Source organism: Triticum aestivum, chromosome 5D (assembly GCF_018294505.1).
Source record: "Triticum aestivum cultivar Chinese Spring chromosome 5D, IWGSC CS RefSeq v2.1, whole genome shotgun sequence".
Classification (NCBI taxonomy): Eukaryota; Viridiplantae; Streptophyta; class Magnoliopsida; order Poales; family Poaceae; genus Triticum; species Triticum aestivum.
This window is the reverse complement of record NC_057808.1, coordinates 482,842,635-482,865,304: the sequence shown is the minus strand read 5'-3', so window position 1 is coordinate 482,865,304 and position 22,670 is coordinate 482,842,635. Positions and strand designations below refer to the sequence as shown.

At 44.2% G+C, this 22,670-nt stretch overlaps 1 protein-coding gene, 2 non-coding genes and 1 pseudogene across 3 annotated transcripts; 1 reads left to right on the top strand and 3 right to left on the bottom strand.

Annotated features, from left to right (window-relative positions):
* Position 1: 1 nt before the first annotated feature.
* TRNAT-AGU (transfer RNA threonine (anticodon AGU)) lies at positions 2 to 75 on the top strand. The gene has a single exon. It is a non-coding gene; the product is annotated as a tRNA-Thr (tRNA).
* Positions 76 to 430: 355 nt separating this feature from the next.
* Positions 431 to 3,291, bottom strand: LOC123125617 (pectin acetylesterase 9-like; annotated as a pseudogene).
* A 1,768-nt stretch (positions 3,292 to 5,059) lies between these two features.
* LOC123126795 (U2 spliceosomal RNA) lies at positions 5,060 to 5,253 on the bottom strand. The gene has a single exon (XR_006462014.1). It is a non-coding gene; the product is annotated as a U2 spliceosomal RNA (small nuclear RNA).
* Positions 5,254 to 6,411: 1,158 nt separating this feature from the next.
* Positions 6,412 to 9,605, bottom strand: LOC123125616 (F-box/FBD/LRR-repeat protein At1g51370). The gene is made up of 4 exons (XM_044546091.1): positions 9,053 to 9,605; positions 7,957 to 8,853; positions 7,293 to 7,442; positions 6,412 to 7,080 (listed from the first exon to the last, which is right to left on the bottom strand). The coding sequence occupies exons 1-4, from the start codon at positions 9,083 to 9,085 to the stop codon at positions 6,700 to 6,702; spliced, it is 1,461 nt and encodes a 486-aa protein (XP_044402026.1). The 5' UTR covers positions 9,086 to 9,605; the 3' UTR covers positions 6,412 to 6,699.
* Between the last annotated feature and the right edge of the window lie 13,065 nt (positions 9,606 to 22,670).

Genomic DNA, 22,670 nt, shown 5'->3' with positions numbered 1-22,670 from the left:
AGCTTTCATAGCTCAGTTGGTTAGAGCACCCGTTTAGTAAGCGGGAGGTCTTGAGTTCAACTCTCAATGAAAGCATCCCTTTTTATTCTTATTTTTTTCCTTTTCTTCTCATGTATCAAAGGCAAAGGCAGGCGGTCTCCAACAGTTTTGGACTGTTAAAGTTTTGTTGAATAAATTAGGCTATAATAATTAGAGTTGTAATTAGCGGATAGCCCCTATATAGGTGGCCTTCTGCACATTTCCTGGCATTCTGATCTCTACCTTGTCTGATCAAACAACTATTCCTTTTTTTAGGGGGGGACAACGCATGTTTTCATGGCATAATTCCATCGTCAACCATGTCTTGGAGCGCAAGCTCTACGGAGAAGCAATCCAAGAAGCCGAAGCTAGACAGTCTGCACCCATCACCGATGACGGGTTTTGACGCGTCAACGCTCACGTGTTCCGTAGTAGCATGCCTTCTTTGTGCATAAGACATTTGATCATATTATCTCATGAATTACAAGTGCACAAGTTTTAACAAGATGCATATCTATGAATTTTGTATAGAATTTCTAGCCACTCACGAATGCATAAACCCTAGAACTCAGTGGCCTAACCTAACTAAATGGTATAATGTTGTGGCAAGTCGAGTCACAAGGATAGGGGCAGTCGACTTCTTGGGCGGCACCCCTTTCAAAGAACCAATCACCAACAAGCTTCGCAATTGTCTGAAAAAAAAAGATTTTAGTGCAAATGCTGCCCATTGGTAGAAGCCCACATACACAAGTACAGCTTATTCTTACAGGAGTAAATAATTATTAGTACTACCTTGTCATGTAGTCTTGGGGAATTTGGTGCAAACCATGTGTCCTGAGACTCGCTCTGGCAATGTGAAAAGCAAGAATTGATGAACATTCCCACCTTCGATTCACCTTCGAACGGTTTCAGAGCCATTAACATTGCGCTTCTCAGACCTGGAGACGATTTCAGAAATGTCCTCAAGGCAGCAACTTAAATCAAGGATCTTCTTTTAAGAGAATATATATGTAAGGAAATAACTAAATCAAGAAGCTTGCGCCCGTTGGTTTAATGTACATTTCACAGATCCGTATAAAGCACAAAAGTGTAACCTTGGAGAGTTGCAATTTGGGATGAGCTGCATCCACTGAGCGCCGCCTTACAGCGACTCCATTGACCTCTAGGATCAGACGAAGGAGGCACAAAATTTTGAAAAAACTGTCCAAAAAATGTTAAGCATGTGCAGTTACTAGTGATCGGATGCTGAAAAAAATATATAAGGTAGTACCATGTCTTGTTTTACCTGATATACGCTGTAAGCTGAATTCAAGATGAAATAGGGGGCTCTAATGCTCCGAAGCACATATTGCGGGAAAAAGCACTGCACACAAAGGGTGGGAAGTTATGCATGGTTTAACACAAGCACGGTGTAAAAATGCGGTTTGGTTCTACTAGCAAGGAAGAGTATAGGAATCCAAAGAGTCCTCACCTGATAAGATTTTACTGTTGAATCCGAACAGTTTTTGTTCAAATTCTTCTGAACCCCCTAGATGAAATTTGAAAAATTGCAAGAAGTATTTCAAAACAGGAAGGTCCAAGGCATCGTAGAGATATTCCAAATTTACTGTGGGAAGACCGGAAGAGGGATTTTGCTAGTGAAAAGGACCTGGAAATCGACTACCCCGTTAAAGAAAGACCTGACGGTGCCGTGGCCGGAAATTCGTCCCTGCAAAATGATGCCAAGCCCTTTCAACACATTTGACAAAAAGAGTTGACATTACAGAAGTATTTTTTTTCTTGCTATTTGCTCCAACTTACACATCAAGGAAAAACCCTGCGTCGCTCATGCATTTCACCGTGGCAACACCTCGGAGACGCTTCTCGAGGTCGTCGCAGTGGAAGAACGTAGCTAGACCTCCTGCTGAGCAGCCTGAGAGCAGCACCTGAAGGATTCAGAACATGCTCAAAACCATGGCCGACTTAATTGTTGTCTAGCTAAAACAAATATGCAGAAGGTATATATAGGTTGTCACTGATGAGATCTGATGAACCTTTTCGGCTTTCGCAAGACCTTTCAGGAACAAATCGGTGATGATTGCATCCCATATCCTCTGGTCTCTCATGTACATGACTGAAGACTGCATACGTAGAGGCATACACCAAGCACTGAGCAGCAAACTTATGTTGAATGCATGCTGGCATGCAGCAACGAGAAAACAGTGGAAGCATACTTACACCATTTTTGAACTCTGAATCGCCCGCAAAGGAGCCGCCGTCGCAGTATCGCATTTTCACTCGATTCCAGTTGTAAAAATCTGCTCGAATTGTTGGCAAATGCCGTGTCAAGAATTTCCAAATAATGAAGAGGATTTAAAAACTTTTATTTTTTGGAGCAATTTTTTTGCAAGTGGCCTGAAAACCCGATGCAGATGTGGGCTAACAATTGATCCTTGCAGGACCATTAGCTTGAATTCACCATGGACCTAGCTAGCTAGCTTGGTTGTTGGTAGTGCTACCTACCGGATTGTTGTGACTGTTTGGTGCAAGCACGAAACTGAAGAATTCTGAAGTGTGTGTTCGTTTTCTTTGTTGCTGACTGAAAGACAATTCAGGGATTGAGCTGAGGTACCTACCTGGGTTCATGGCGGGATCGTTGCTGAGCAATCCGGAGAACGTCTCGAGCTTGTTCATGAGGCTTCTGGAACCTAGGGACGTGCGGGCTCTCCCGGCGCACGACCGCGCGTCGTTGCACCAACCGCCGCCCTCGAACTGGAGCAGCCAGCCGCGAGCGCCGGAGCCCTGGTGGAGGTGGTACGCCGGCGGGCTCCCGTCGAGGCACACTGCAGTGGAACACAGACGCCACGCCACCATTGGTACTCCATAACGCAAATGCACATCATAGACAATATGCCGCCGGCGGGAGAGAAGAGGATATGTTCAAGGGGACGTGGACTTGCCTGCTCCCGTCGACGCGGCGCCCGGGACGAGAGCCATTTCCACCATCAGCTTCTCCTCGACTACCACGGCCGCCGCAGAGGCGGCAGCAGCGACGACGACGACGAGCACACCCGTGGCGACGGCTGCAGCCCAGGTCCGGACCCGCCGCCGGGCCATGGCGATCAACGGCGGCACGCAAGAAGCCAAGAACTGACGGCTGTCTCGTGGATGTGCGCGCATGTATGTACAGGCAAAACTTTCAAGTCGGAAAGCGAAATGACAAGGGCGAGAGAATGCACCGGAACCGGATGTCGATGATGGAAACTTGTGCGGATAACAGCGTCTCGTCGGCGTCTGCTCCTTCGTTGGTTGGGGGCGGATAATGATGTACAGATCATGGTTTCTTTTGCGGGCACAGATCCACTCGCGGCGTTGTGTGGTTTCAACCTTTAAGTTTTGCTCCTTGTTGCTCTACATGTTGGTTGATTTTTTGATTCACTTAATATTGCAACTTGATGTTCGCATCATTGTATAGCCCTCACGCGCTGTCAAAGGACGGAGGGCAAGCCCTTCACGTTGACACATTGTTGGGTGAAGCTCAAAGGGGGGCCCATCTGGGTGAACAACATGTGGCGATGAAAAATTTCAAGTTCGAGGAGAGAAGTATGAGATGAAGGCCGCTTACGAGAGGTATGGTTTATATTTGGGATTGATGGATTTTAAAAACTTGTTAAACATCCGGCATTTTTATTAGTATTTAAATGCATAGTTGAATTGGTATCGATCGATGATTCAAAGTGAGGCCGCATGGTAGACATTTGGTTTACTGTTATTCTTCTTTCTTTTTGAAAATGGACAAACATTTGGAGCACCGGGTCGGATGGCCACCCCCTATCTGCTGTCCATGGATACGTCCGAACGTTGGACTTTTGATGTGTCCATTTTGATGCACAACGTTGGAGATGCTCTTACTACATAATTACCCGCGTGTTATAAACTGGCACACGTACATTAATTTTGCAATTTAGATTTGCTGGATAAATAAGTTTTGCTAAATGCAACTACAGTGGAGATAACATATATGATGATATGGTTGTCAGGGCATCTCCGACGGAGACCCTCAAATCGACCGTACATGCTCTTTGCGATAGTTTAGACGGTTGTTCAGACAGTTTTTTGCCATCCCATGCTATCCCTCAAACGTCCACGGAGATGTCCTTTTTGGTTGTGAGTTTCTGTTATGGCTCAGAAGCTTGAATGGCCCACCAATGGCTTCAGTGGGTACTGATGGTTCTTTCTTCAGAGCACTTGCTCAATTCTCCAACTCTAGAAGACTGGCCAGGGAAGAGGATGTACATGGGGAATACATAACAAACATAGTCAGGAAAACAAGGAGATGATAGCATCCTCTGACGCTGATCATACAACGTTGTACAATCTTATTAATGGCTTTGATCCTAAGCAAGCACGTGTAAAACGTATAACTACGCATAATACAAGATCTACGTGCAATGCAAATGATACAGGTCTATGTTCTTCAACATTACTGGCACATTAGTTCTGTACTCATTCACCTACAAAAAGGAAAACAAGTTTATGTGAAGTTGGGCAGGTACAGGCACTACTCAGTCGTGGCTCAGCTCAACACATCACATGTATAATGGAAGCGCTTGAAAAAACAAATGCTGAGATTCTTTTACTTATTTGTGTAGGTGGCAATTAACCAGTAAAAAAGGATGAGAGTTAATACATCAATGATCTTAATCTTAGCTTTGCTCCATCATAAGCTGCAACAAGTTCAGAATGGCGGTGTTCTAATTTTCCCCATCATCAGCTGAAACAAGTTCCAAATAAACAGAGTAGGCCAGTTTGACAGACAGCAAGAAAATCAACAACCTGTCAATAGAAGCGGTACAGACATAAAAGCAAACACAAACACCTCAGCATGGTAACCTGAACTTACCTTCAGTGTGGGTGGCACTTCTTGTCCTTGCTCAATCAAGTTCGAAATGTGAAGCGGTACAGACTGTTCAAAGCAAGTTTGACTAAAAGGATGCTACAGTTTGTTCAAGAAAATTTCATTGAACTTTCAAGGAGCATAAATGTTTGAACTTGGATTTGGTTGGGGTGCGCCTGCATGGACTGTAGTGCAACGCCCAGGCGACACCTGAGAGCCCCAATGGCAAGCCATTGTGGTGGACCCTCCCCCATAAAAAATAAATTTAATATCGTTGTGGGCACATGGCCCACATATCAGATATTAAACTGATAAGAACAGATACTACACTTGATCTTAGCCAAAAGGCTTTCAGAGTTGCCCTCCCCCTTGTTTTATAGCTACCTCGGCTGCGCATCCCGCCTCCGCAAGCGAGGTGGTACTAAAGGGAACTAAACGAAAGAGCAGGGAGCCTCTGCTTTTTTTTTTTTGAGTAACACAGGGAGCCTCTGCTGCGCTGTTGCGACCAGTCAGGCCAGGCTATCGCCCGTTGGGCTTCAATAGGCCCGACAAAAATACCATGGCCCAGTATTACGGCTTCCATTTTCTCCCTTTCGTTCCGCTCGCTGTCTGTGACATGTAGGGACGAGCCGAGCTTGAAGCCACCGCACAATACGGGGCCGTCGCATTCTCGTCCGTTCCTCCTCCCTGCTCTCCCAACTGCAACTCCGCGTGGTCGTAGCGATCGGCCGAGGTTGGCGACGTCCGGCGCCATGGAGGATCAGGCGTTCGCGCTGGTGCGGCGGGCGGTGCAGGAGGACGACGGCCGGTGACTAAGCGGCCGCGCTCCAGCACTACGTGAGTCTAGGACAAGATACAAGAAACTTGAAGGAATGGAAAACGTACGAATGTCAGCTGTGATGACAACTGGTACAGTTACCATGTTTAGCTTTTTTTTCTGAAGGCGATACAAGGTTGGTATAAACAGCACCAGGACAAAATACATTTTTTTGGAAAAGGAGGCGAGCCCCCGGCCTCTGCATCTGAACGATGCATGCAGCCATATTATTAAGAGTCTCAAAACAAACAGTATTCAAAGTAGACCAGGACAAAATACAAGAAACTAGGAACAAATAGATTGTGTTCGAGTAAAATACATGGCATGTGAGCTGTTCAACTAAAAGCGACTTTTCAGTAGAAAGTGGAAACTTCACAAGGTTCAGTTCAGTAAGGCAAAATAATCTTCAATCCACATTTTACTCTTTCATAGTAGTATCTCACAGTTCTAAATCCTTAAGTTGGTATGTGGCAAGAATGAAGTACGAGAGGTGATTGGGTACATAAAAGCATCGAAATCAACTTGACTTGCTCGTTTTATCAGTTGCTGCAGCCATATTCTGAAGATAATCTGGAGTTCTGGACAAATGTCAGGGCAATGTGTGAATCCAAAATATAGCGGAGTCCATTTATAATAATGAAACAAGCTTTCTTCTCGCTTTATAAATAATAAATCAACCACCACGTTGATACAACAAGGTTAAAGCGCTGCCAGAACCTATTATTAGAAGTATCATTGAGTTATAAGAAAGTCCAGCATGATGTTGTCTCTAAGGAGACACCTTACAGGGCACAAATTATCAAGAGAGATAAAAATAGCAGAGGATTGGCTTGCATCGTGCATACATTTATTAATAATTCGTTCAACACGAATTAACAAGCCATCTACAACTACAATGAGCACTCATATATTTTTTTTCGTCAGCTTCTTAAATATGGAAAACAATTTGCCTCTGAATATAACAAGCCATCAGAAAGCAGGTATCTATCTACAGCTTCTTACGATCGTCAAAAATTACTTGGCCTGAGAACATCACACCATCTGTAATTCGCCTGACCACCCTTTCCTGCTCATTCTTGCTCTCTGGGAAAAGACGCTCTGCAGAAGAACAAGGCGGCGGCTGCCCAAGGTCATCACATGCCTCACATGACTCATCTCTCAAAATTATTTTCTGCAAATTGGGTGCTCGCTCCAGCATAGCCCTTGTGAATGCCAGCTGCTGCTTTAGCGGCTTAAAACAAATAATTTGGAGCTCTCTTAGTAGAAGGTTCTTGGAGCCGCGGCAGTCCATCTCCCACTGAGGGCTCCTTCTTTCAGGGAAGCGCCGCAGTCTGACCTGGCCACCAATATCGCATAAATGGTCATATACCTGCATTTGCATTAGGAATAGTTATATAGATATAGGCTTGTAGTTTAAATTTTCAGGTTCAGCAGCAGTTCAATGTACAGAATGAAAAAAAAACAGCATAACATACAGTTTGAATATGAGATTATGAAGACATAAAAGTATTTTAAATTGGGAAAAACATACTCATTACTGAAGCTGGAAAAGCGTTCTTAGTCAGAAGCGACACAACTCACCTGAATTTGTAATATTTCAACAGAGGGGGCTGCCTCAAGAAGGGCTGTCGTCCATATAAGGTCGAATTCAATAAAGATACCAAGTATGGACAGCATCCTTAGCTTGCTGAATGCAGAGCTGAGTTGCTTCATTTCAGGTTGCATCCAAAGCTGGCCAAAGATAAATAAATTTGGATTAAATTTCATAGGATGCGCAAACGCAAATCTACATAGTTAAAAAATATGTCACAGAAGTACAAAATCACTGACATATTGGCAAAATGTACTTGGTGAGAGAGCTCCATTCTAAGAAATGATTGAATCAATTGGGACACATTCTTTTTTGAAAAAGTCACACTTCAATTGTGAATGTACCAAAATAAAATACAATAGTTGTCCGAGAGCAGGGTTTCGTTAAAATGTAGCTTTCTACGCATTTGCCAACCTATGCGTAGTTGTCCAAAAGCTTATACCAAAGGTTTTGTTTTCATAATAGTTTCTATCCGATAGGTTTGTAGTTCCACGAAATTTACTCGTACAGAAAACTCAAACACACACACACACACATGCAGAATGGGAATTACCAAACACAGCCATGTCATTACCTATACAGAGAAACAGATCTACGATGTCACTAGGATAACTGTGAAAACATGGCGAATAGAAAACTTCAACTAGTACTTACATTTTCTCCCATAAAATCCAGTGTTAGAGTATGTATGCCCGTGGTGCCACGTAGAAGTTCACTTAACTTGATCACATTCTGACCAAGTTCGGGCCCATTTGCAAGGTGTAATTCTCCAAGAGAGGGAACAGAACCAAAAGACAATGGTGCATCTTCAGATTCCCAAGTATCCCAATGAAGCTTCTCCAGTTTCGGAAGGCAGACCAGCTCAAGCCTCCCAAAGCAACACGTGTCGAGGTCCAGAACACGGAGTTTTGAGTTTGGTGCATCTATCTTCGACAGAAAGCCACGCCCAGCGTCACAATGAAAGAGTCTTAGATACATCAATTGTGTGCAACGGTCAAACAGGAGATGGTGCATGTCCAACTTGTAAAAGCACACATTGTGGAGAGAAAGCCTTGTGAGGCAATGGAACACACTAGGGTAGGCATTGAAGAAACGATCCGTGTCGTCAGCAAGCCGTAGCATATGAGGATCATTACAGTCGCGCGGTTCCGTCTCATTGAAGATCGTAAGATCCAAATCTTTCAGCAAGCCACTGTCGATAGCATCGCACACTAGTGGGCCAATGTCGCTTGAGAACGCACTGATCGAGCAGAGCTTAAGCCGCAGGTTTGCGACGGTAGACTCTCTTCGAGGTTTACCAAAGAAGCTCCTGGCTGCATTGGTAAGGGACACCATCGCGTCATGCATGTCATTTGCCTCAATTGGATCTGGGTGTGGAATAGATAGGAAATCCTTGACATCAATGTTGAGCTCAGGCAGCAACCAAGGCAGATTTCTCCAACGTGTAGAGAGTACACTTGTCCTTGCAGCTGTAATTAGGCCAGATCTCATCAAGATATACAGCAAAATATCATCAGTCAGTGCACTGAGTCTGTCTTCCTCCTCTGATTGCTGCATAAATAAAACAGGTTTTATTTAGTACTGAGTAAATAAATTCAAAAGTGCCGGACATAGAGGAGTTACAAACATATACTGTATATACTAGTCAGGTACACGGCGCATTACACGTAGGAGCTTATAGATAACCAAAGTATGAATGATTATCGACATACCACGTTATATAACAACTAACATGTAAATTTGAACTTACTTGGCAAGGCGAATCATTATTATGTAGCTCCATGACGAACCCAATGGGTCTTCTGCACTTCGAATCTCACTGGTGATTCTTGGGAGAAAACCGATGCGCGTTTGTATTATTTGTCTGTCGAGATTGCTCTGTCTTATTTATATGCAGTTGCTGCTCCGGTAAGCTCCTAATCGGAAACGGAGGGGGCCCTAATCCGACTCGAACTAGAAGAGCTTGGCAGCTATTCCGAAATAAGACCATAAACCGGACCAAAACCGAATTGTTTTGCAGTTAGGAGGTTCAAAAATCTATCATTTGCACATATAATTATTATAATATAAACCTAATAATATAAAACTCCGTATAACCAGCGAAACTAATAGAGAGAGAAAAATTCCCCTTCCCTGCTAACGGAGGACCCAATCGCAGAACCATCGGCCGATCCTGAAAAAACCGGCGAGGTGCCTGCTGCTACACATGGAAGGGGAGTTAACTTGTTGGAGTTCCAGTTCCTCCCATGGAACCCGTCCGCCTGCCTTCTCCGATGGATGGAAAAGTAGACGAGAGAAAGAGAGAAAAATCAGGACGGCGGCGGGTGGGCCTGTTCGGAGAAAATCCGAGCTAAGGAAGTGAGGATGCGTTCGGCAATGGGCAGTGCAGCAGCTTCCCGGCCCGGTCTGCCTCAAGTTGGCGGGCCCTATTTCGCGCCTGCGGCGCGGGGTAACAAAACGCGCACGCTTTGTGCCGGCCAATTGCGGGGCGGGGCGCCCAAGTTTGTTTCCTTTCGTTTTTTATTTTTGTTTTTACTTTCTGCATAAAAAACATTCGGGATTTTCAAAAATGTTACTTATAATTTCTGAAAACATGTTTTGGATATCAAAAAAGTTCGAAATTTTTATGAAAAAAACACTAGTTGTAAAAATGTTTCGTAATTCAAAAAATGTTCACTAATTTTAAAAATTACTAATTTGAAACTTGTTCTCGGATTTAGAAAAATGTTCATGAATTTTTAAATTGTCCTCGTATTTTAGAAGATGATCTAATTTTTTTAGGAATTTAAGAGAAATCGCGAATTTTTAAAAAAAATCATGTTTTCTAAAAAAATTCATGAAAACATTTTATGAATTAAAAAAAGTATTCATGATTTTTAAAAAAAGTTCATGAAAACATTTCAAGAATTTGAAAAAAATCACATATTCCCATCCTATTTAGTTTATGATTCACAATGGTTCTCAAAGAACTTCATGAATTTGAAAAACCATTCGTGAAGTGAAATAACTTTAGGAGTTTGGAAAAAGTTTTTGGATTTAAAAAATATATGAAAACAAAAAAGAAAGAAAGAAAGAAAGAAAAACAGTTCAGGGAAAGATCTAGAACCTTCCCAAAACTGGTGGGGAGGAAAACCAGAATGGTCGACCCTATAGCAAAGGGCGCTCACGTCCTATGGGTGCACATTTTCTCTCTACCCCCCGTCGCTCGTGGGGAATCTGATTCCCCGTCGGAACAAGGCAAGGGGTCGCTTGCTAGAGCATGTAATGGGGTGAGGCCCAACAACGTGATACAACGCACACGCATCTTCTCCCAGTTGTGCACATCTCGTATTTGTTGATAGCTACATTGGCGAGCTTGATTGTCTAAGGCGATTCTTGGAAACGTTCATCGTCGGGGTTCTCAACCTGTTGTAAGGTCTAGTTCATGGAAGCCGCCTCCTGTTGATCATGCCAAGATACATGTCCATTGTGGGCTTTCCCGAGATTGGTGCTGCAGAGGCAGTGTGCAGGGATGAAGATGGAAGATTCCTTGGTCGTCAATGGTTTTTCGGGGCGTAACCGAACCGACAACTTTGGACGCCATTGCCTGCTGTGAAGCACTAGTTTTGGCTCAAGACCTTTACCATCACATAGTCATTGTTGCATGCGACTGTGAGCCAATTGTTGATAACATCAAGGAAGGAATGCCAGGATGACAAATATCACGAGTTGTGATGTTATCTTCAAAGGTCATAGCCTAGCCAAATACTCTAGTTCGCTTGATGAGGGTCGCCATGTATGGCTTTCCAATCCTCGTGAACCAACTTGTATCCCACTAAATATTCATATTGATCAATAAAGTTTTGACAAGCCCCTAAAAAATGGTGCACATATCATCCCTGGGAGTTGGAACACCTCTAACCAATCCCTTATAATCGGTTACCTCCTAAATTTTTTTGGTTTTTAAGAATTAACCAAACCTACCATCCTGGTTAATTCCTCAAATTTTTGAGGAGTTAAGACAAAAAACAAGTAGCTCTTCTCTCTCAAATATAAGCGGTTGGTCTCCATTTTCAGTAAAATTTCTCTCCTCCCTAATCCCCGCTCGTGGTCATCTCCTCTTTCCGCCATCAGTGCCCGAAGTCACCACCGCTGTCATCGGAGGACCCGATTCAGGCAGAATGGATCTGCATGACTCCTCTGCAACCCGGCTATACACTCCCGCCAGCGCTACGCCACCAGAATCGACTCACATGCCACCGCCCGCGCGAAGTAAGCAGATTGGCACCAAAAACGCGGTGTGGACTGTCGTGCTGTCAAAAAAGGCTAGTGGCGCCCGAGATAACGATGCTCGCCATACACTTGCAATGGTCGGCGGCAAGCGGATGAGGAAGCCGACAGAGGCCGGGAAGGCCCTCACCAAGGTGGCGATGAAGGTGATGAAGGCATCCATGTCGTCGCCTCCTCTCCACGTCCAGTGGCTCGTAGCACTTCTCTAGCCACCCCTCCCCCCTCCTCTAGCACGTTCGGCCGTTGCTGCCGCGACCGAGGTACATGGCCACCAAGTGTTCAACAATATGTGCGAGAGGTGAAAAGTTTTGCTTCTCTTTTCTGGCCAAAGTATTGGTTGGTGATTTGCGGCCTTGCGGTGATTACCATTGAACCGATTTTGGATATAGACAATACCTGCCTTTTTCCCAGAGGTGACCCTGTGTATCGAACCCACATGAAGAATTGATAATTGAAAGATGATTCTTGCAAGTTGTTGTCGTCGCTAAGAGAGAAAGCAATATTAGCAAAATAAGCCAGGGCTTAAGGTCTTAACTTGCGGCAGTATACATGCACTTGGATTTTATCTATATATCCAACATGGTCGTTCATCGTGGCTTAAAATCATGCACACATGCAAACACTACACATGATGCCGGACCAAGATGCACACGGATATAGAAGAGCTGCCAGACTTGGAAGACTGGAAATACTTAAGTTCTCCTATCATGGACATAGCATAATCTTTGGCCATCATCTTGTAAAATTCTTTGTTGTAAGATTGATTAGTACAAACGAAGACAATACCGCCCACATATATCTTACACGCAAATAAGTTACCATCATATAAGTTAGTGAATAGAGGGTAATCAGCATATCTTGGTTTGGAGCCCCTTGCCTTCAGAACACTCTTGAAGCGAACATACCCAACTCGAGGATCTTGCTTGAGGCCATAGAGTGCTTTGTGAAGCTTGTAAACTTTTTTCTACCATGTAGTGTGTAAACTTTGTCTGGATTCTTCGAGTTTTCAAGACATGGGGGTTGCTTCACGTATACTTCTTCCCCAATAGTACCATCAAGGAATGCTCTTTCCACATCCATCTGATACACCAATATTATGATAGTTAGCATAAGGAAGTAAGATTCAAATTGCTTCAAGATGTGCACTAGTGCATATGGCTCACCAAAATCGGTAGTACTTTGACCTGAGTGTAGCCTTGTTCGACAGGTTGAGCTTTACTCCTCACAACTTGACCATCTTCATCTTGCTTGTCACAGAATATTCATTTGGTGGGGATGATATTGTGCACTGCTGGATCTGGTCTTTTGACCAATATGTCCCAACTTTGTTGCAATTCTTGTTTTTTTGCTACCATCCATTAAGGTTCTTCGAGTGCTTCCTCAATCTTAGTTGGTTCTAGGATAGACACAAACGAAAAATGCATGCAGAAGTTAGGTAAGAGAGAAAGGGTTCGAGTGTGTGGACCTGGAGCATTGATGTCGTTGAGGTTTTTTTCAACTTGGACTTGCTTAGAGAACCTTTGATCACGAGGTCCATTTAGCCTTGTTGATCGGTATCTTCTCGATTTGCTTCAGGAGTAGCTTCTTCACGATTTGCTTCGGGACCAAAATTTTCTTCGGGAGAAGCTCAAGTCGATGATCTAGTACATCTTGAGCATCGGCACATCTTAAGTTTGTTCAGGGTTGTGTGGTCAACAATGCAGGTAACTCCAAACCTTTACCCCCTGCCTCCCTCGTAGTATAGGTAATATGTTTGACAATTGGTTGCATGCATTTAAAACGAATTCTTCCCATATTCTCGCCGGGTGGTAGTCTTATGTTGGGATCCCTGTCTATCCAGGAATGATGTGTGTTAAAAAAAAGGTTGTTTCATCTTTTGTGGTGGTTATTCGTGCATGTACGTGTTGACTGTGTATATGGTCTATCCTGTAGAGGCTGGAGGACATGGATCTCTTTACATCCACATCTACCCGGTTGGAGAGGTTTTCTCCCATAATGGATGGTGGTGTAATCCTTGGACATATCCTCTAGAAACCTAGGTACCTTTCTTTTTTGCTTTACTTTTTTCGCCCTTACCTTTTTTATCCATGTTGTGTTTTGAACAGGTTGGTTGTGTGCATCATGATATGCAGAGGCCGGGTGCTCGCTTAGCACGGTTGTATCAACTCGATATGATGATTTAATGAAATTCAGTTTTTTGAGAAAAAATGTTAACCATGTGTACCACTTCATGGACCAGCAAACATTCACCATCACCAACACATTGTTCTTTTTGATCATTCAAATAAGGCCAATGGAGCGTTTTATGCAAATTTTATGTGACATTTACATTATTCACATAAATATCTATGCAATCTTTTTCACCATTTCGTGGTTCATTTTCAACAATCAAATCTAGTACAATGAAATGTTTCATGCATAATTTCTTCACATGGTCCATTACCAAAAATGCAATCTCCACATATATTAAGCATACTATTAGCAATAATGAAATTACAATCTGAAAGCTAATACACTAAATCATTCACAACCAGGAAAACAAAACCCAACCAAGCATTCTTGCAGCAACGTGGAAGGAATCAATTAAGTTACATCTCTCCATGGGCCAGAGATCCACATTGGAATCTTTTTTGTCATCCATCTTTCTGGTTAGGTTCAAATAATCTCCCGAAATAAGTTTTTTTTCTTAAATGGGAGGAGGTGTTTATAAAAATAACATCACCTCCCCGCCGAAGGGGGGAAGCGAAAGGCGGCTTGACGGACAAAGCCGAGCCAATATGATAGGCGGGTGAAGTGAGTGAAACACACTTTAGTAAGTGAAAAGACTCTAAAATTTGCATTCTCTTTGCTTTGACGTTTTCCCTAATTGGGGAGAGAGAGAAGACTAGTAGGAAGGCTTTCTGTCTAGTGCATACCACCAGCTCCTTTTTTTTGTTCATAAAAAATTTGTCCCAGCAAAAAAAAAGAAGAAAAAAACTGCAACGAAGCATTCAAAAGTTCATGTACTAAATATACATCAATGGAAAAATTATTGCAGAAAACAAGATTTAGAAACTACTCCATCCATTCCAAAATAGATGACCCAACTTTGTACTAACTTTAGTAAAAGTTGAGTCATCTATTTTGGAACGGAGGGAGTACAAAGGTATCTATTTCCTCACCATGAAGGATTCAACACCAGATTTAAGACGATTATGCACCTTCCCAACTACTCCCTCTGTCAAAAATGCTCTTATATTATGGGACGGAGGGAGTAGCTAGCCTGCATCAACCGTCCAACTAATAAAAAGTAATCAAACTTGGCATACACAAACATCATGCAAACATGTGGACCCAGCGTAGATGTGGAAAATCCTCTTTGCAAAAACTTGATGAATGTTTAAATCCAAGCATGCATTCATATCATATATTGCAGTAATCACACTACTAGCTTTTGTCTCTACAAACCAATGCAAGATTCAATATCAGTAAAATGTGATATCGTAGTGCAGCGCTGCATCCGATTTCTTTCCTTGAAATGGACCAATATTCAAGGCTTCTGGCCTGTCATGCAGATATGTGACCAACTGCGAACTGCTGTCACAGCTTTCTTCTTAGCATCCAAGCGATTATCAGATAACAAACCGAGAAGTGCCTGCACGTTTCACCAAGTAGCATCCTACTCTACATTGCCATCTCTTCACAAGTCATAACCGCAGAACACCAGACTATACGAATTACTACGGCTTGAGCAAGTACCGTCACAGTGGTGGTGTTTACACAACGGGGGCACCACCCGCCGCTGGCACTGCAGGCGGGGCTATGGCAGGGGCAGGCTCTGCAGGAGGGGCAAGGGCGGGACCGGCCTCCAGCGGGGCCATGGCGGGTGGTGCAGGGGGCGCAAGGGCGGGATCGGCCTCCAGTGGGGCCATGGCAGGTGGTGCAGCGGGCGGGATGGCAGGCGCTCCCGGCGGGGGGACGTGCTGGTGGCGGGAGGTGGCCATGGCAGCCCGACGAAGAGCGGCCTTCTCAGCCGCATGCTGCTCACATTCGGCCATCTTGCCAATGGCCTCATCCTCCCACTCGGGGTCGTACCCCATGCTCACCACGTTGCGCACCCTGGCCTGCTTCTCCGCCAGCCCGGGCCGCTTCTCCTTCCTGTTCTTAGACTTACTGCAACGCCACCAACAAAGAGATCGTTAGCTTGAATCAAACGCTGGCCAATATTCAATTATCTATGAGACACGGAGCTATAACTTGAAACCCAACACAAGCAAATGCCCCTAAAAGAAACACAGAAGCAAATGCATCATGGCAGCATACGCATATATACATAAATGTGCTCCAGCTGATATCCGTGATGCTGAGATTAATTGATCTGAACAAAGCGATAAGATGCTACAGCCATATGAAGTTGATCCTCAAACAGCTCTCCAGATAGCTAGAATATTTAGTCCAACATTTTATTGTGATAGAAAGGATTGCGAAAAATAGACTGATGAGTAGACCCACTTGAAAAGAGTGATAAAACCACAAAAATGAACGCCACCACTCTCCAACAGAAGCTATAAGCCTATAAGCAATTATATAGCAGTGTCATATTACATTTACATATGAGACATTCCCTGAATATTGTAAACAGTCAAAGGTGCATTGAAGTTCACTATGAGAGGTAAATCAAAACATGTCAGCAATGGCTATTCAACTAAGTATAACAGTCGTGACCAATCTGTTCAAATCCCTAGCACTTCACATATATAACAGGTCACAGACCATTCGGTCCCTAGCGTGTTCAGCAATCAGTCAATCACCAATCAAGAAGTAATTCATGACAATTTATCTATATGCTACAGTGTTGTGGCATTTTACATTCCCTGAGGTGTTTAAGAAACAGAAAACAAGCGGCATTTTTCATGAATACAACATTTCAGGATTATCAACAGAACCCACAGGGCACAGGCAACAATGTCGTGGCATTTCACAGTCCCTAAGGAGCAAGCAGCACTTCTTGAATACCAACAATTTACAGGCCACGGCATCAGCATGTCAGGAACATCAAAACCAACAGGCCATAATCTTGTACTAACATTTTACAGTCTATGGAGTCAACAAGTGCTCTGAAAATGGAAAGGATCATGCCAAGCAAATGTAGGATCTTGTGTGTGCATTCAGAATTGGCAATTAGTACAAGCCAACAAGCAGCGCAAATAACCAAAAAACTCAAGATTGCTCCAAATCCTCCTAATTACCTAATACCAACGATTACCAAATCAGGTGATTCCTCCGCCAAACTCGCTAACCACACCATAATCACAGTATAGGAATATCCTGCTAACTGATCGGAGCATGCATGCACGCCATAGGAGAAACTCTTATTTCAACTAAATTGTTCAGCAAGCAGCAATCAAACAGTGGTTCATGATTACTGACAATTTATGGATAGCTACAACTTTGTATCATTTTACAGTCCCTAATGTTACAAAAAAAAGAGCACAAAACAAGCAGTGTATTTCATAAATGCAACGAGATCAACGACACAGGCCACATGCTACAATGTTGTCCCATTTTTACAGTCCCTGGGGTGCTAAATTATCACAAAACTTGCAACATTTCACGAATACCAATAATCTACGTGGTGCAACATTTCAGGAACAACCCACAGGCGTCCATGGAATCCACTAGTGCCCTGAAATAGAAAGGATCACGCCAAAAAAATGCAGGATCCTGTGTGTAGATTCAGAACTGACGATTTGAACCCAACAGGCAGTCCAAATAACCAACAATTCGACTGCATTGCTCCGAATCCTCCTAATTACCAAACCAGCTGCGGATTCCTCCGTCAAATCCGCTTACCAGTCGCAACCACAGTTCTAGAGGAACATTCCGTTACCTAATCCGAGCATGCTTATCAAGGGAGAAACAACTACTCCAAACCCACACCGTAATTGCACCGGATCGAGACCCCATCACAGATTCGGGCATGAATGCCAAAGGAGGAGCATCGAATTCAAGGCTGAGGAGCTAAGCTACCCCGTCGAAACCGCAAGCACATCAAAAGCACGTCGTGATCGCATAGTAGGTGAGGCCCCGTTCCCGAATCGAAGCATTCCGGCCCGAACCCTAAGCCGCACCGACGACGGCGACGAGAAGCCCTGGCCGCGCGCCTACCGAGGGAGGCAGACGAGATCACGAGAGGCGGCATGGATTAGACTGCTCACCCCATGGAGGCGGGTGGCGGGCTGGGGCTGGCGGCGCTGGGGAGGTCGCCGACGCCGCTCCTCCTGTTGCGGCGGTGCGTGCGGCGCGCGGTCGGAGGCGTGTGGGCTGAGGAGGGGCGAGGAGAGAGAGAGTGCTGTGGACTGCGGTCTGCGGGGGATAGGATGGGTTTTTGATACGGGGCCTTGGCTAGTGGTATATATAGAGCGGCCGGGGATTTTGCTATGCCGCACCCGGACGGCTTAATTGAACTCACAGTTGCTAATGAACTTTTACCTTTTTTGACAGTGCAATAAACCGCGCTGCTTTGTGTATGAAGCGTGCAGAATTAATGAGAAACAAATCACACCTTGGTTATAACCGAACCAGTTTACATGTTGACCAGACTTTTCATCCACACCAAAAAAAAAAAGGTGACCAATAGGCAACGACACAGGAATGTCCCGGCGTAATGGGGCCCACTCATCTTGCTCCCGAAGGCGGCGCTGGCGCGCTGCCATGCCCTTGCTTTCACTATGATATATTGGGTTTATATCCCATAAAAAGGTTGTAACGAGGAAAATACACAAATTGTGATGGGTGAACATGTGTTTCTAAATTGCACAAGAAGAATAAACTTGGGACGACAAATGCAATGTCAGAACTTCAATATATTGTCGAACCATTTTAGATTCCATGTTTCAGTAGCACATCGTATTTTAGCAACCGCAAACTGAGTCGAACTACAATGTCAAGACTTCAATAGAAAATAATGGTACATTTGTCTTGCAAATTCCCCCCTCTCACGACAGAGCTAGGGTTCCTCGCTTGCACACTGTTATTGTTCGCCGGTTCCCCTTGCCTCTGTGTGCCTTCCGGCGCCAAGGAGGTGGGGGTTGGCCATGTAGTTTTGGTTGCCTAGCTTTCCCTATGGAGTCCGTGTGTCTGACTGGCAGTGGCAAGGTGATGACGGTGGCGGCGTAGAGTAAGATCTTCCTATCTTGTCCTCACTTTGGCGGTGCTGGTTGGCATCCCCAGAGGGCCTATGCAGCTTCTGTTGGAACTAGAGATTAATAGGCGGCATCAAATTTTCCTTACAGCATGCAGTCAACCAGTGTAGGAGGAGACTGTCTTTTATTTTTCAAGGGAGCCATGGATCAAGCGTTGACAATTAAAACTATTATTTCAACCTATGAGAAAGGGACTGGCCAATTGTTGAGCCCAGATAAATGCTCTATCATGTTTGGTAAAAAATGTAGTATGGAAGTTCAAGTGGCTGTTATGGTAATTTCGTGCATTACCGCCGAAGGATTTGAGGACAAATATCTTGGTTTACCGGTGCCTCAAGGTCGAATGAAGGCGGGCAAATTTCAATCCACTAAGGACAAAGCTCTCAAAATACTATCGGACTGGATAGAGAAATATGCTTCTTGTGGGGCGAAAGAAACGCTGATTAAATCTGTTCTGCAAGCTCTTCCGGTGTATGCTATGGGTATTTTTAAATTCCCGGCGTCTCTGTGCGAGGAATTATCTCAGATTATAAGGAATTTCTGGTGGGGGGATGAGGAAAACAGAAGGAAGACTCATTGATTGGCTTGGGATAAGATGACAAAGCCTAAAGCGGAGGGTGGTATGGGTTTTCGGGATCTCAGATTATTTAACTAGGCTCTTTTAGCGAAGCAGGCATGGAGGCTGGTGGTGAATCCGGAATCTCTGTGTGCCAGAGTGATCAAGGCAAAATATTATCCACAGGGGCATATTTTAGACACAGCTTTCCCGCAGTCGGCCTCTCTCACATGGCAAGGTATTTTGCATGGGTTGGAGCTGCTTAAATCCGGAGTTATTTGGAGAGTGTGTGATGGGGCTAATATTCATATTTGGAGAGATAATTGGCTTCCTAGAGCTTCTGGACTTAAAATCTCTGCAAAGAAGAATAGAACTAGAGTTAAATGGGTTGAGGAATTGTTCATGAGTGGAGAAAGGAGATGGGATGAGGAGCTGGTTAGGCATTTATTTTACCCTTATGACGCGGATGAGATCTTGAGGATGCGGATCCAATCAAATGGGGAGGCAGATTTTGTTGCTTGGCATTATGAAAAGTCAGGGTTGTTCTCAGTTAGGAGTGCGTACAAGTTAGCGCTCACCCTTAAGGATAAAAAAGAGGATGAGGGGCAATCCAGTGAGGCGGTAGGGACGGAGAGGAAAATTTGGAATATTATTTGGAAGGCAAACATTCCTCAGAAGATTCGTATTTTTGCATGGAGGGTTGCTTCCAATAGTTTGGCCGTACAGGTTAATAGAGTGGCGCATCATCAAGCCTCTGTTAGTACGTGTTCTATTTGTGGCATGGAGGATGAAAATACCTTCCATGCGCTTGTCTTGTGCCCGAAGGCGCGTGCGCTTCGCATGGCCATGAGGAACATTTGGGCTCTACCTGATGAGGAGGTTTTCAGATATACGGGGTATGATTGGTTTATTGTTCTCCTGAGTCAATTAAACCCCGTAATGCGAGACCAAATTATATTCTTATTCTGGAGGACCTGGCATTTAAGAAATGATTTGATCTTTGGTAAAGGAAAGGAATCAGTTTCAGCTTCTGCTTGCTTTGTGGAGAGTTATTGGGCGTCCTTTGGTGCATATCATTCTCCGAGGCCGGTGGATGTTCAAAATAAAGGAAAAGGGCCGTTGGTCCGGATTAGCGGAGTTCCTAATTCTCTAGATGCGAGTAGTGGCTGGTCCCCGCCTCCTGCAGGTTGGTTCAAGATTAATGTCGATGCTAGCGTCGTGGAGTCCATTAGAGAAGCCAGTGTGGGGGTGGTGGTCAGGGACGAGGAAGGGGAAGTTATTGTTTCGTCGTGGGATTTCATTGGTGCCTGTCAAAGCGTGGAGGAAGCGGAGCTTAGAGCTTGCATTGCCGGTCTCTACATAGGTATTTCTCTTCATAACCCTATAATTTTAGAGACTGACTGCACTTTTGTGGTAGCGGCTCTTGCATCGGGGGACTATGACAGGTCTGCTATGCGTGACCTGAAGATGGAAGCGTTGAGTATCTCGAAGTTGATCAACAATCTTCAATTGTCAAAGATTAGCCGCACGGCCAATATGGTGGCTCATTTAATCGCTAAGTATAGCTTTGACAATAGAGTAGATGGTATTCTTGTAAATGATGTACCGCCCTGTGTGGAGAATATTGTATCGAATGAGTGTACTGGTGTGGTTGGTTAATTAATATAAGTTGGTGTTAAAAAAAAAGTGTAGGACGAGAGACAACGTCAATTTAACCAAGACCTTGTGCCAATTTTCTGTTTTTCCAAGGTTGATTTTGTAAGAATATTAGACAAGTTTAATATATGGTGTTGGCCTTGTTGCAAAAAAAGAAAGATATATACAAGTATGCAAACCTAAATACTACACCCTCCGTTCCCAAATATAAGCCTTTCTAGAGATTTCAACAAGTGACTACATATGGAGCAAAATGAGTGAATCTACGCTCTAAAATATGTCTACATGCATCCGTATGTTGTTGTTCATTTGAAATGTCTAAAAAAACTTGTATTTAGGAACAGAGGGAGTAGTAAGCATAAGGGCATAACACGTGTGACAGAATGTACACAATCGGAAGCAGACATATAAATAGTTGAATGTTATATTTGTGTAAATACTTTTACACCTTACTCCAATGTAGATTTGCTCTCAATTAATGCTTAATATTTTTTACATTGACCAAGAAATATACAGTTGCTAAAGCTTGTATACAACGTGGAGAAGGAAGAACAGAAAAAAAATCACCCCGATAGTCAATATGTGGTTGTATGAGGATGATTACACCCCTAATCCACCTGTGTCTCGGTTCGCGTTTTCTCCCCTTTCCCTGTGCGACTAGGGAAACTCTCCCCTCCAGACTGCGTCGGCGAGCCTATGGATTCACCTTACTTCTGTCTGCCGCTCCGGCTAGTAGTTTAGGTTGGGGTTTTTTACTCCTCGCAACTGCGGCACTCTGGTGGATGGCAACACTTCTTCTTGAAGTTTGTCTTCGTGACTCCGATCTTCCTCGGGTTCATCCATCAAGACGTAGTCGACGGAGCTCCGGCATAGATTTCCGTTGTCACCTTGTGACGACGAGGTTAGTCTTTAGATATTTGGTGTCAATCTATTTAAGGGTTCAATGGCAACGACTGCGGCTCCAGTGTTGGTCCTTAGGGGCACCTGTATTAAGCTCCCGGCTGTCATCGACGAGATTAAGCCGCTCCGGTAGGGGAACTGTGATAGCAGCGCGTCAGCGGCTTGTTTTGGTGGCGATAGTGGTGGTTCGGTGAAATGGAGACCTCGATGTACTCCTTTTTTTTAGTGCTTTGTACTTTCAGTAAACTTTTCTAACATATCTGGATTTTTTTCAGGGAAAAAAACCGCCCGTGTCTCATTGAAGCGAATTATTTTTCCATGTCGGGCCATGTTCTGGCCGAAAAGTGAGGCGCTAGTGGTGTTTCAAAGGTATGCAACTCTGGCTTATATTGGTGTTTTTTAGAGGAGTTTCCTATTGGTGTGGGTGTGTGGGTGTGTGTGATGATACTGCACGTATGTGCATTTGTATATGTTGTATTTTGTGTTTTAAACAAATTCACCTCAAAATTAGAGCATCTCCAGCCGTTGGCCCCTAGGCGGCGCTTTTACGCCTCCTGGGGGCGAGCCGGCGCTTTTACGCGCATCCTGGGGGCGAGCCGGCGCTTTTACGTGCCTCCTGGGGACGAGCCGGCGCTAAAATCGGCTTGAGGGCGAGCGGGTTCCCAGCCGCTCACCCCAGACGCGTTTTTTTTATTTTAAAAAATCTGAATTCGGCAAAGTTCGGCTAAATTCGGCAAACTAGACATTCATACTCAACATGTTCGGCGTTTACATAAATTATTAAAAAAAGGGCATCTATGGGG

Excerpts from the sequence above, each read along its gene's own strand:
- LOC123125616 (XM_044546091.1), bottom strand. The coding sequence starts at position 9,085 with ATGGAGCTACATAATAATGATTCGCCTTGCCAA. Across the intron at positions 8,854-9,052 it reads ATAATGATTCGCCTTGCCAA|CAATCAGAGGAGGAAGACAG; the intron begins GTAAGTTCAAAT and ends TTATTTATGCAG. Across the intron at positions 7,443-7,956 it reads TGGATTTTATGGGAGAAAAT|CTTTGGATGCAACCTGAAAT; the intron begins GTAAGTACTAGT and ends ATCTTTGGCCAG.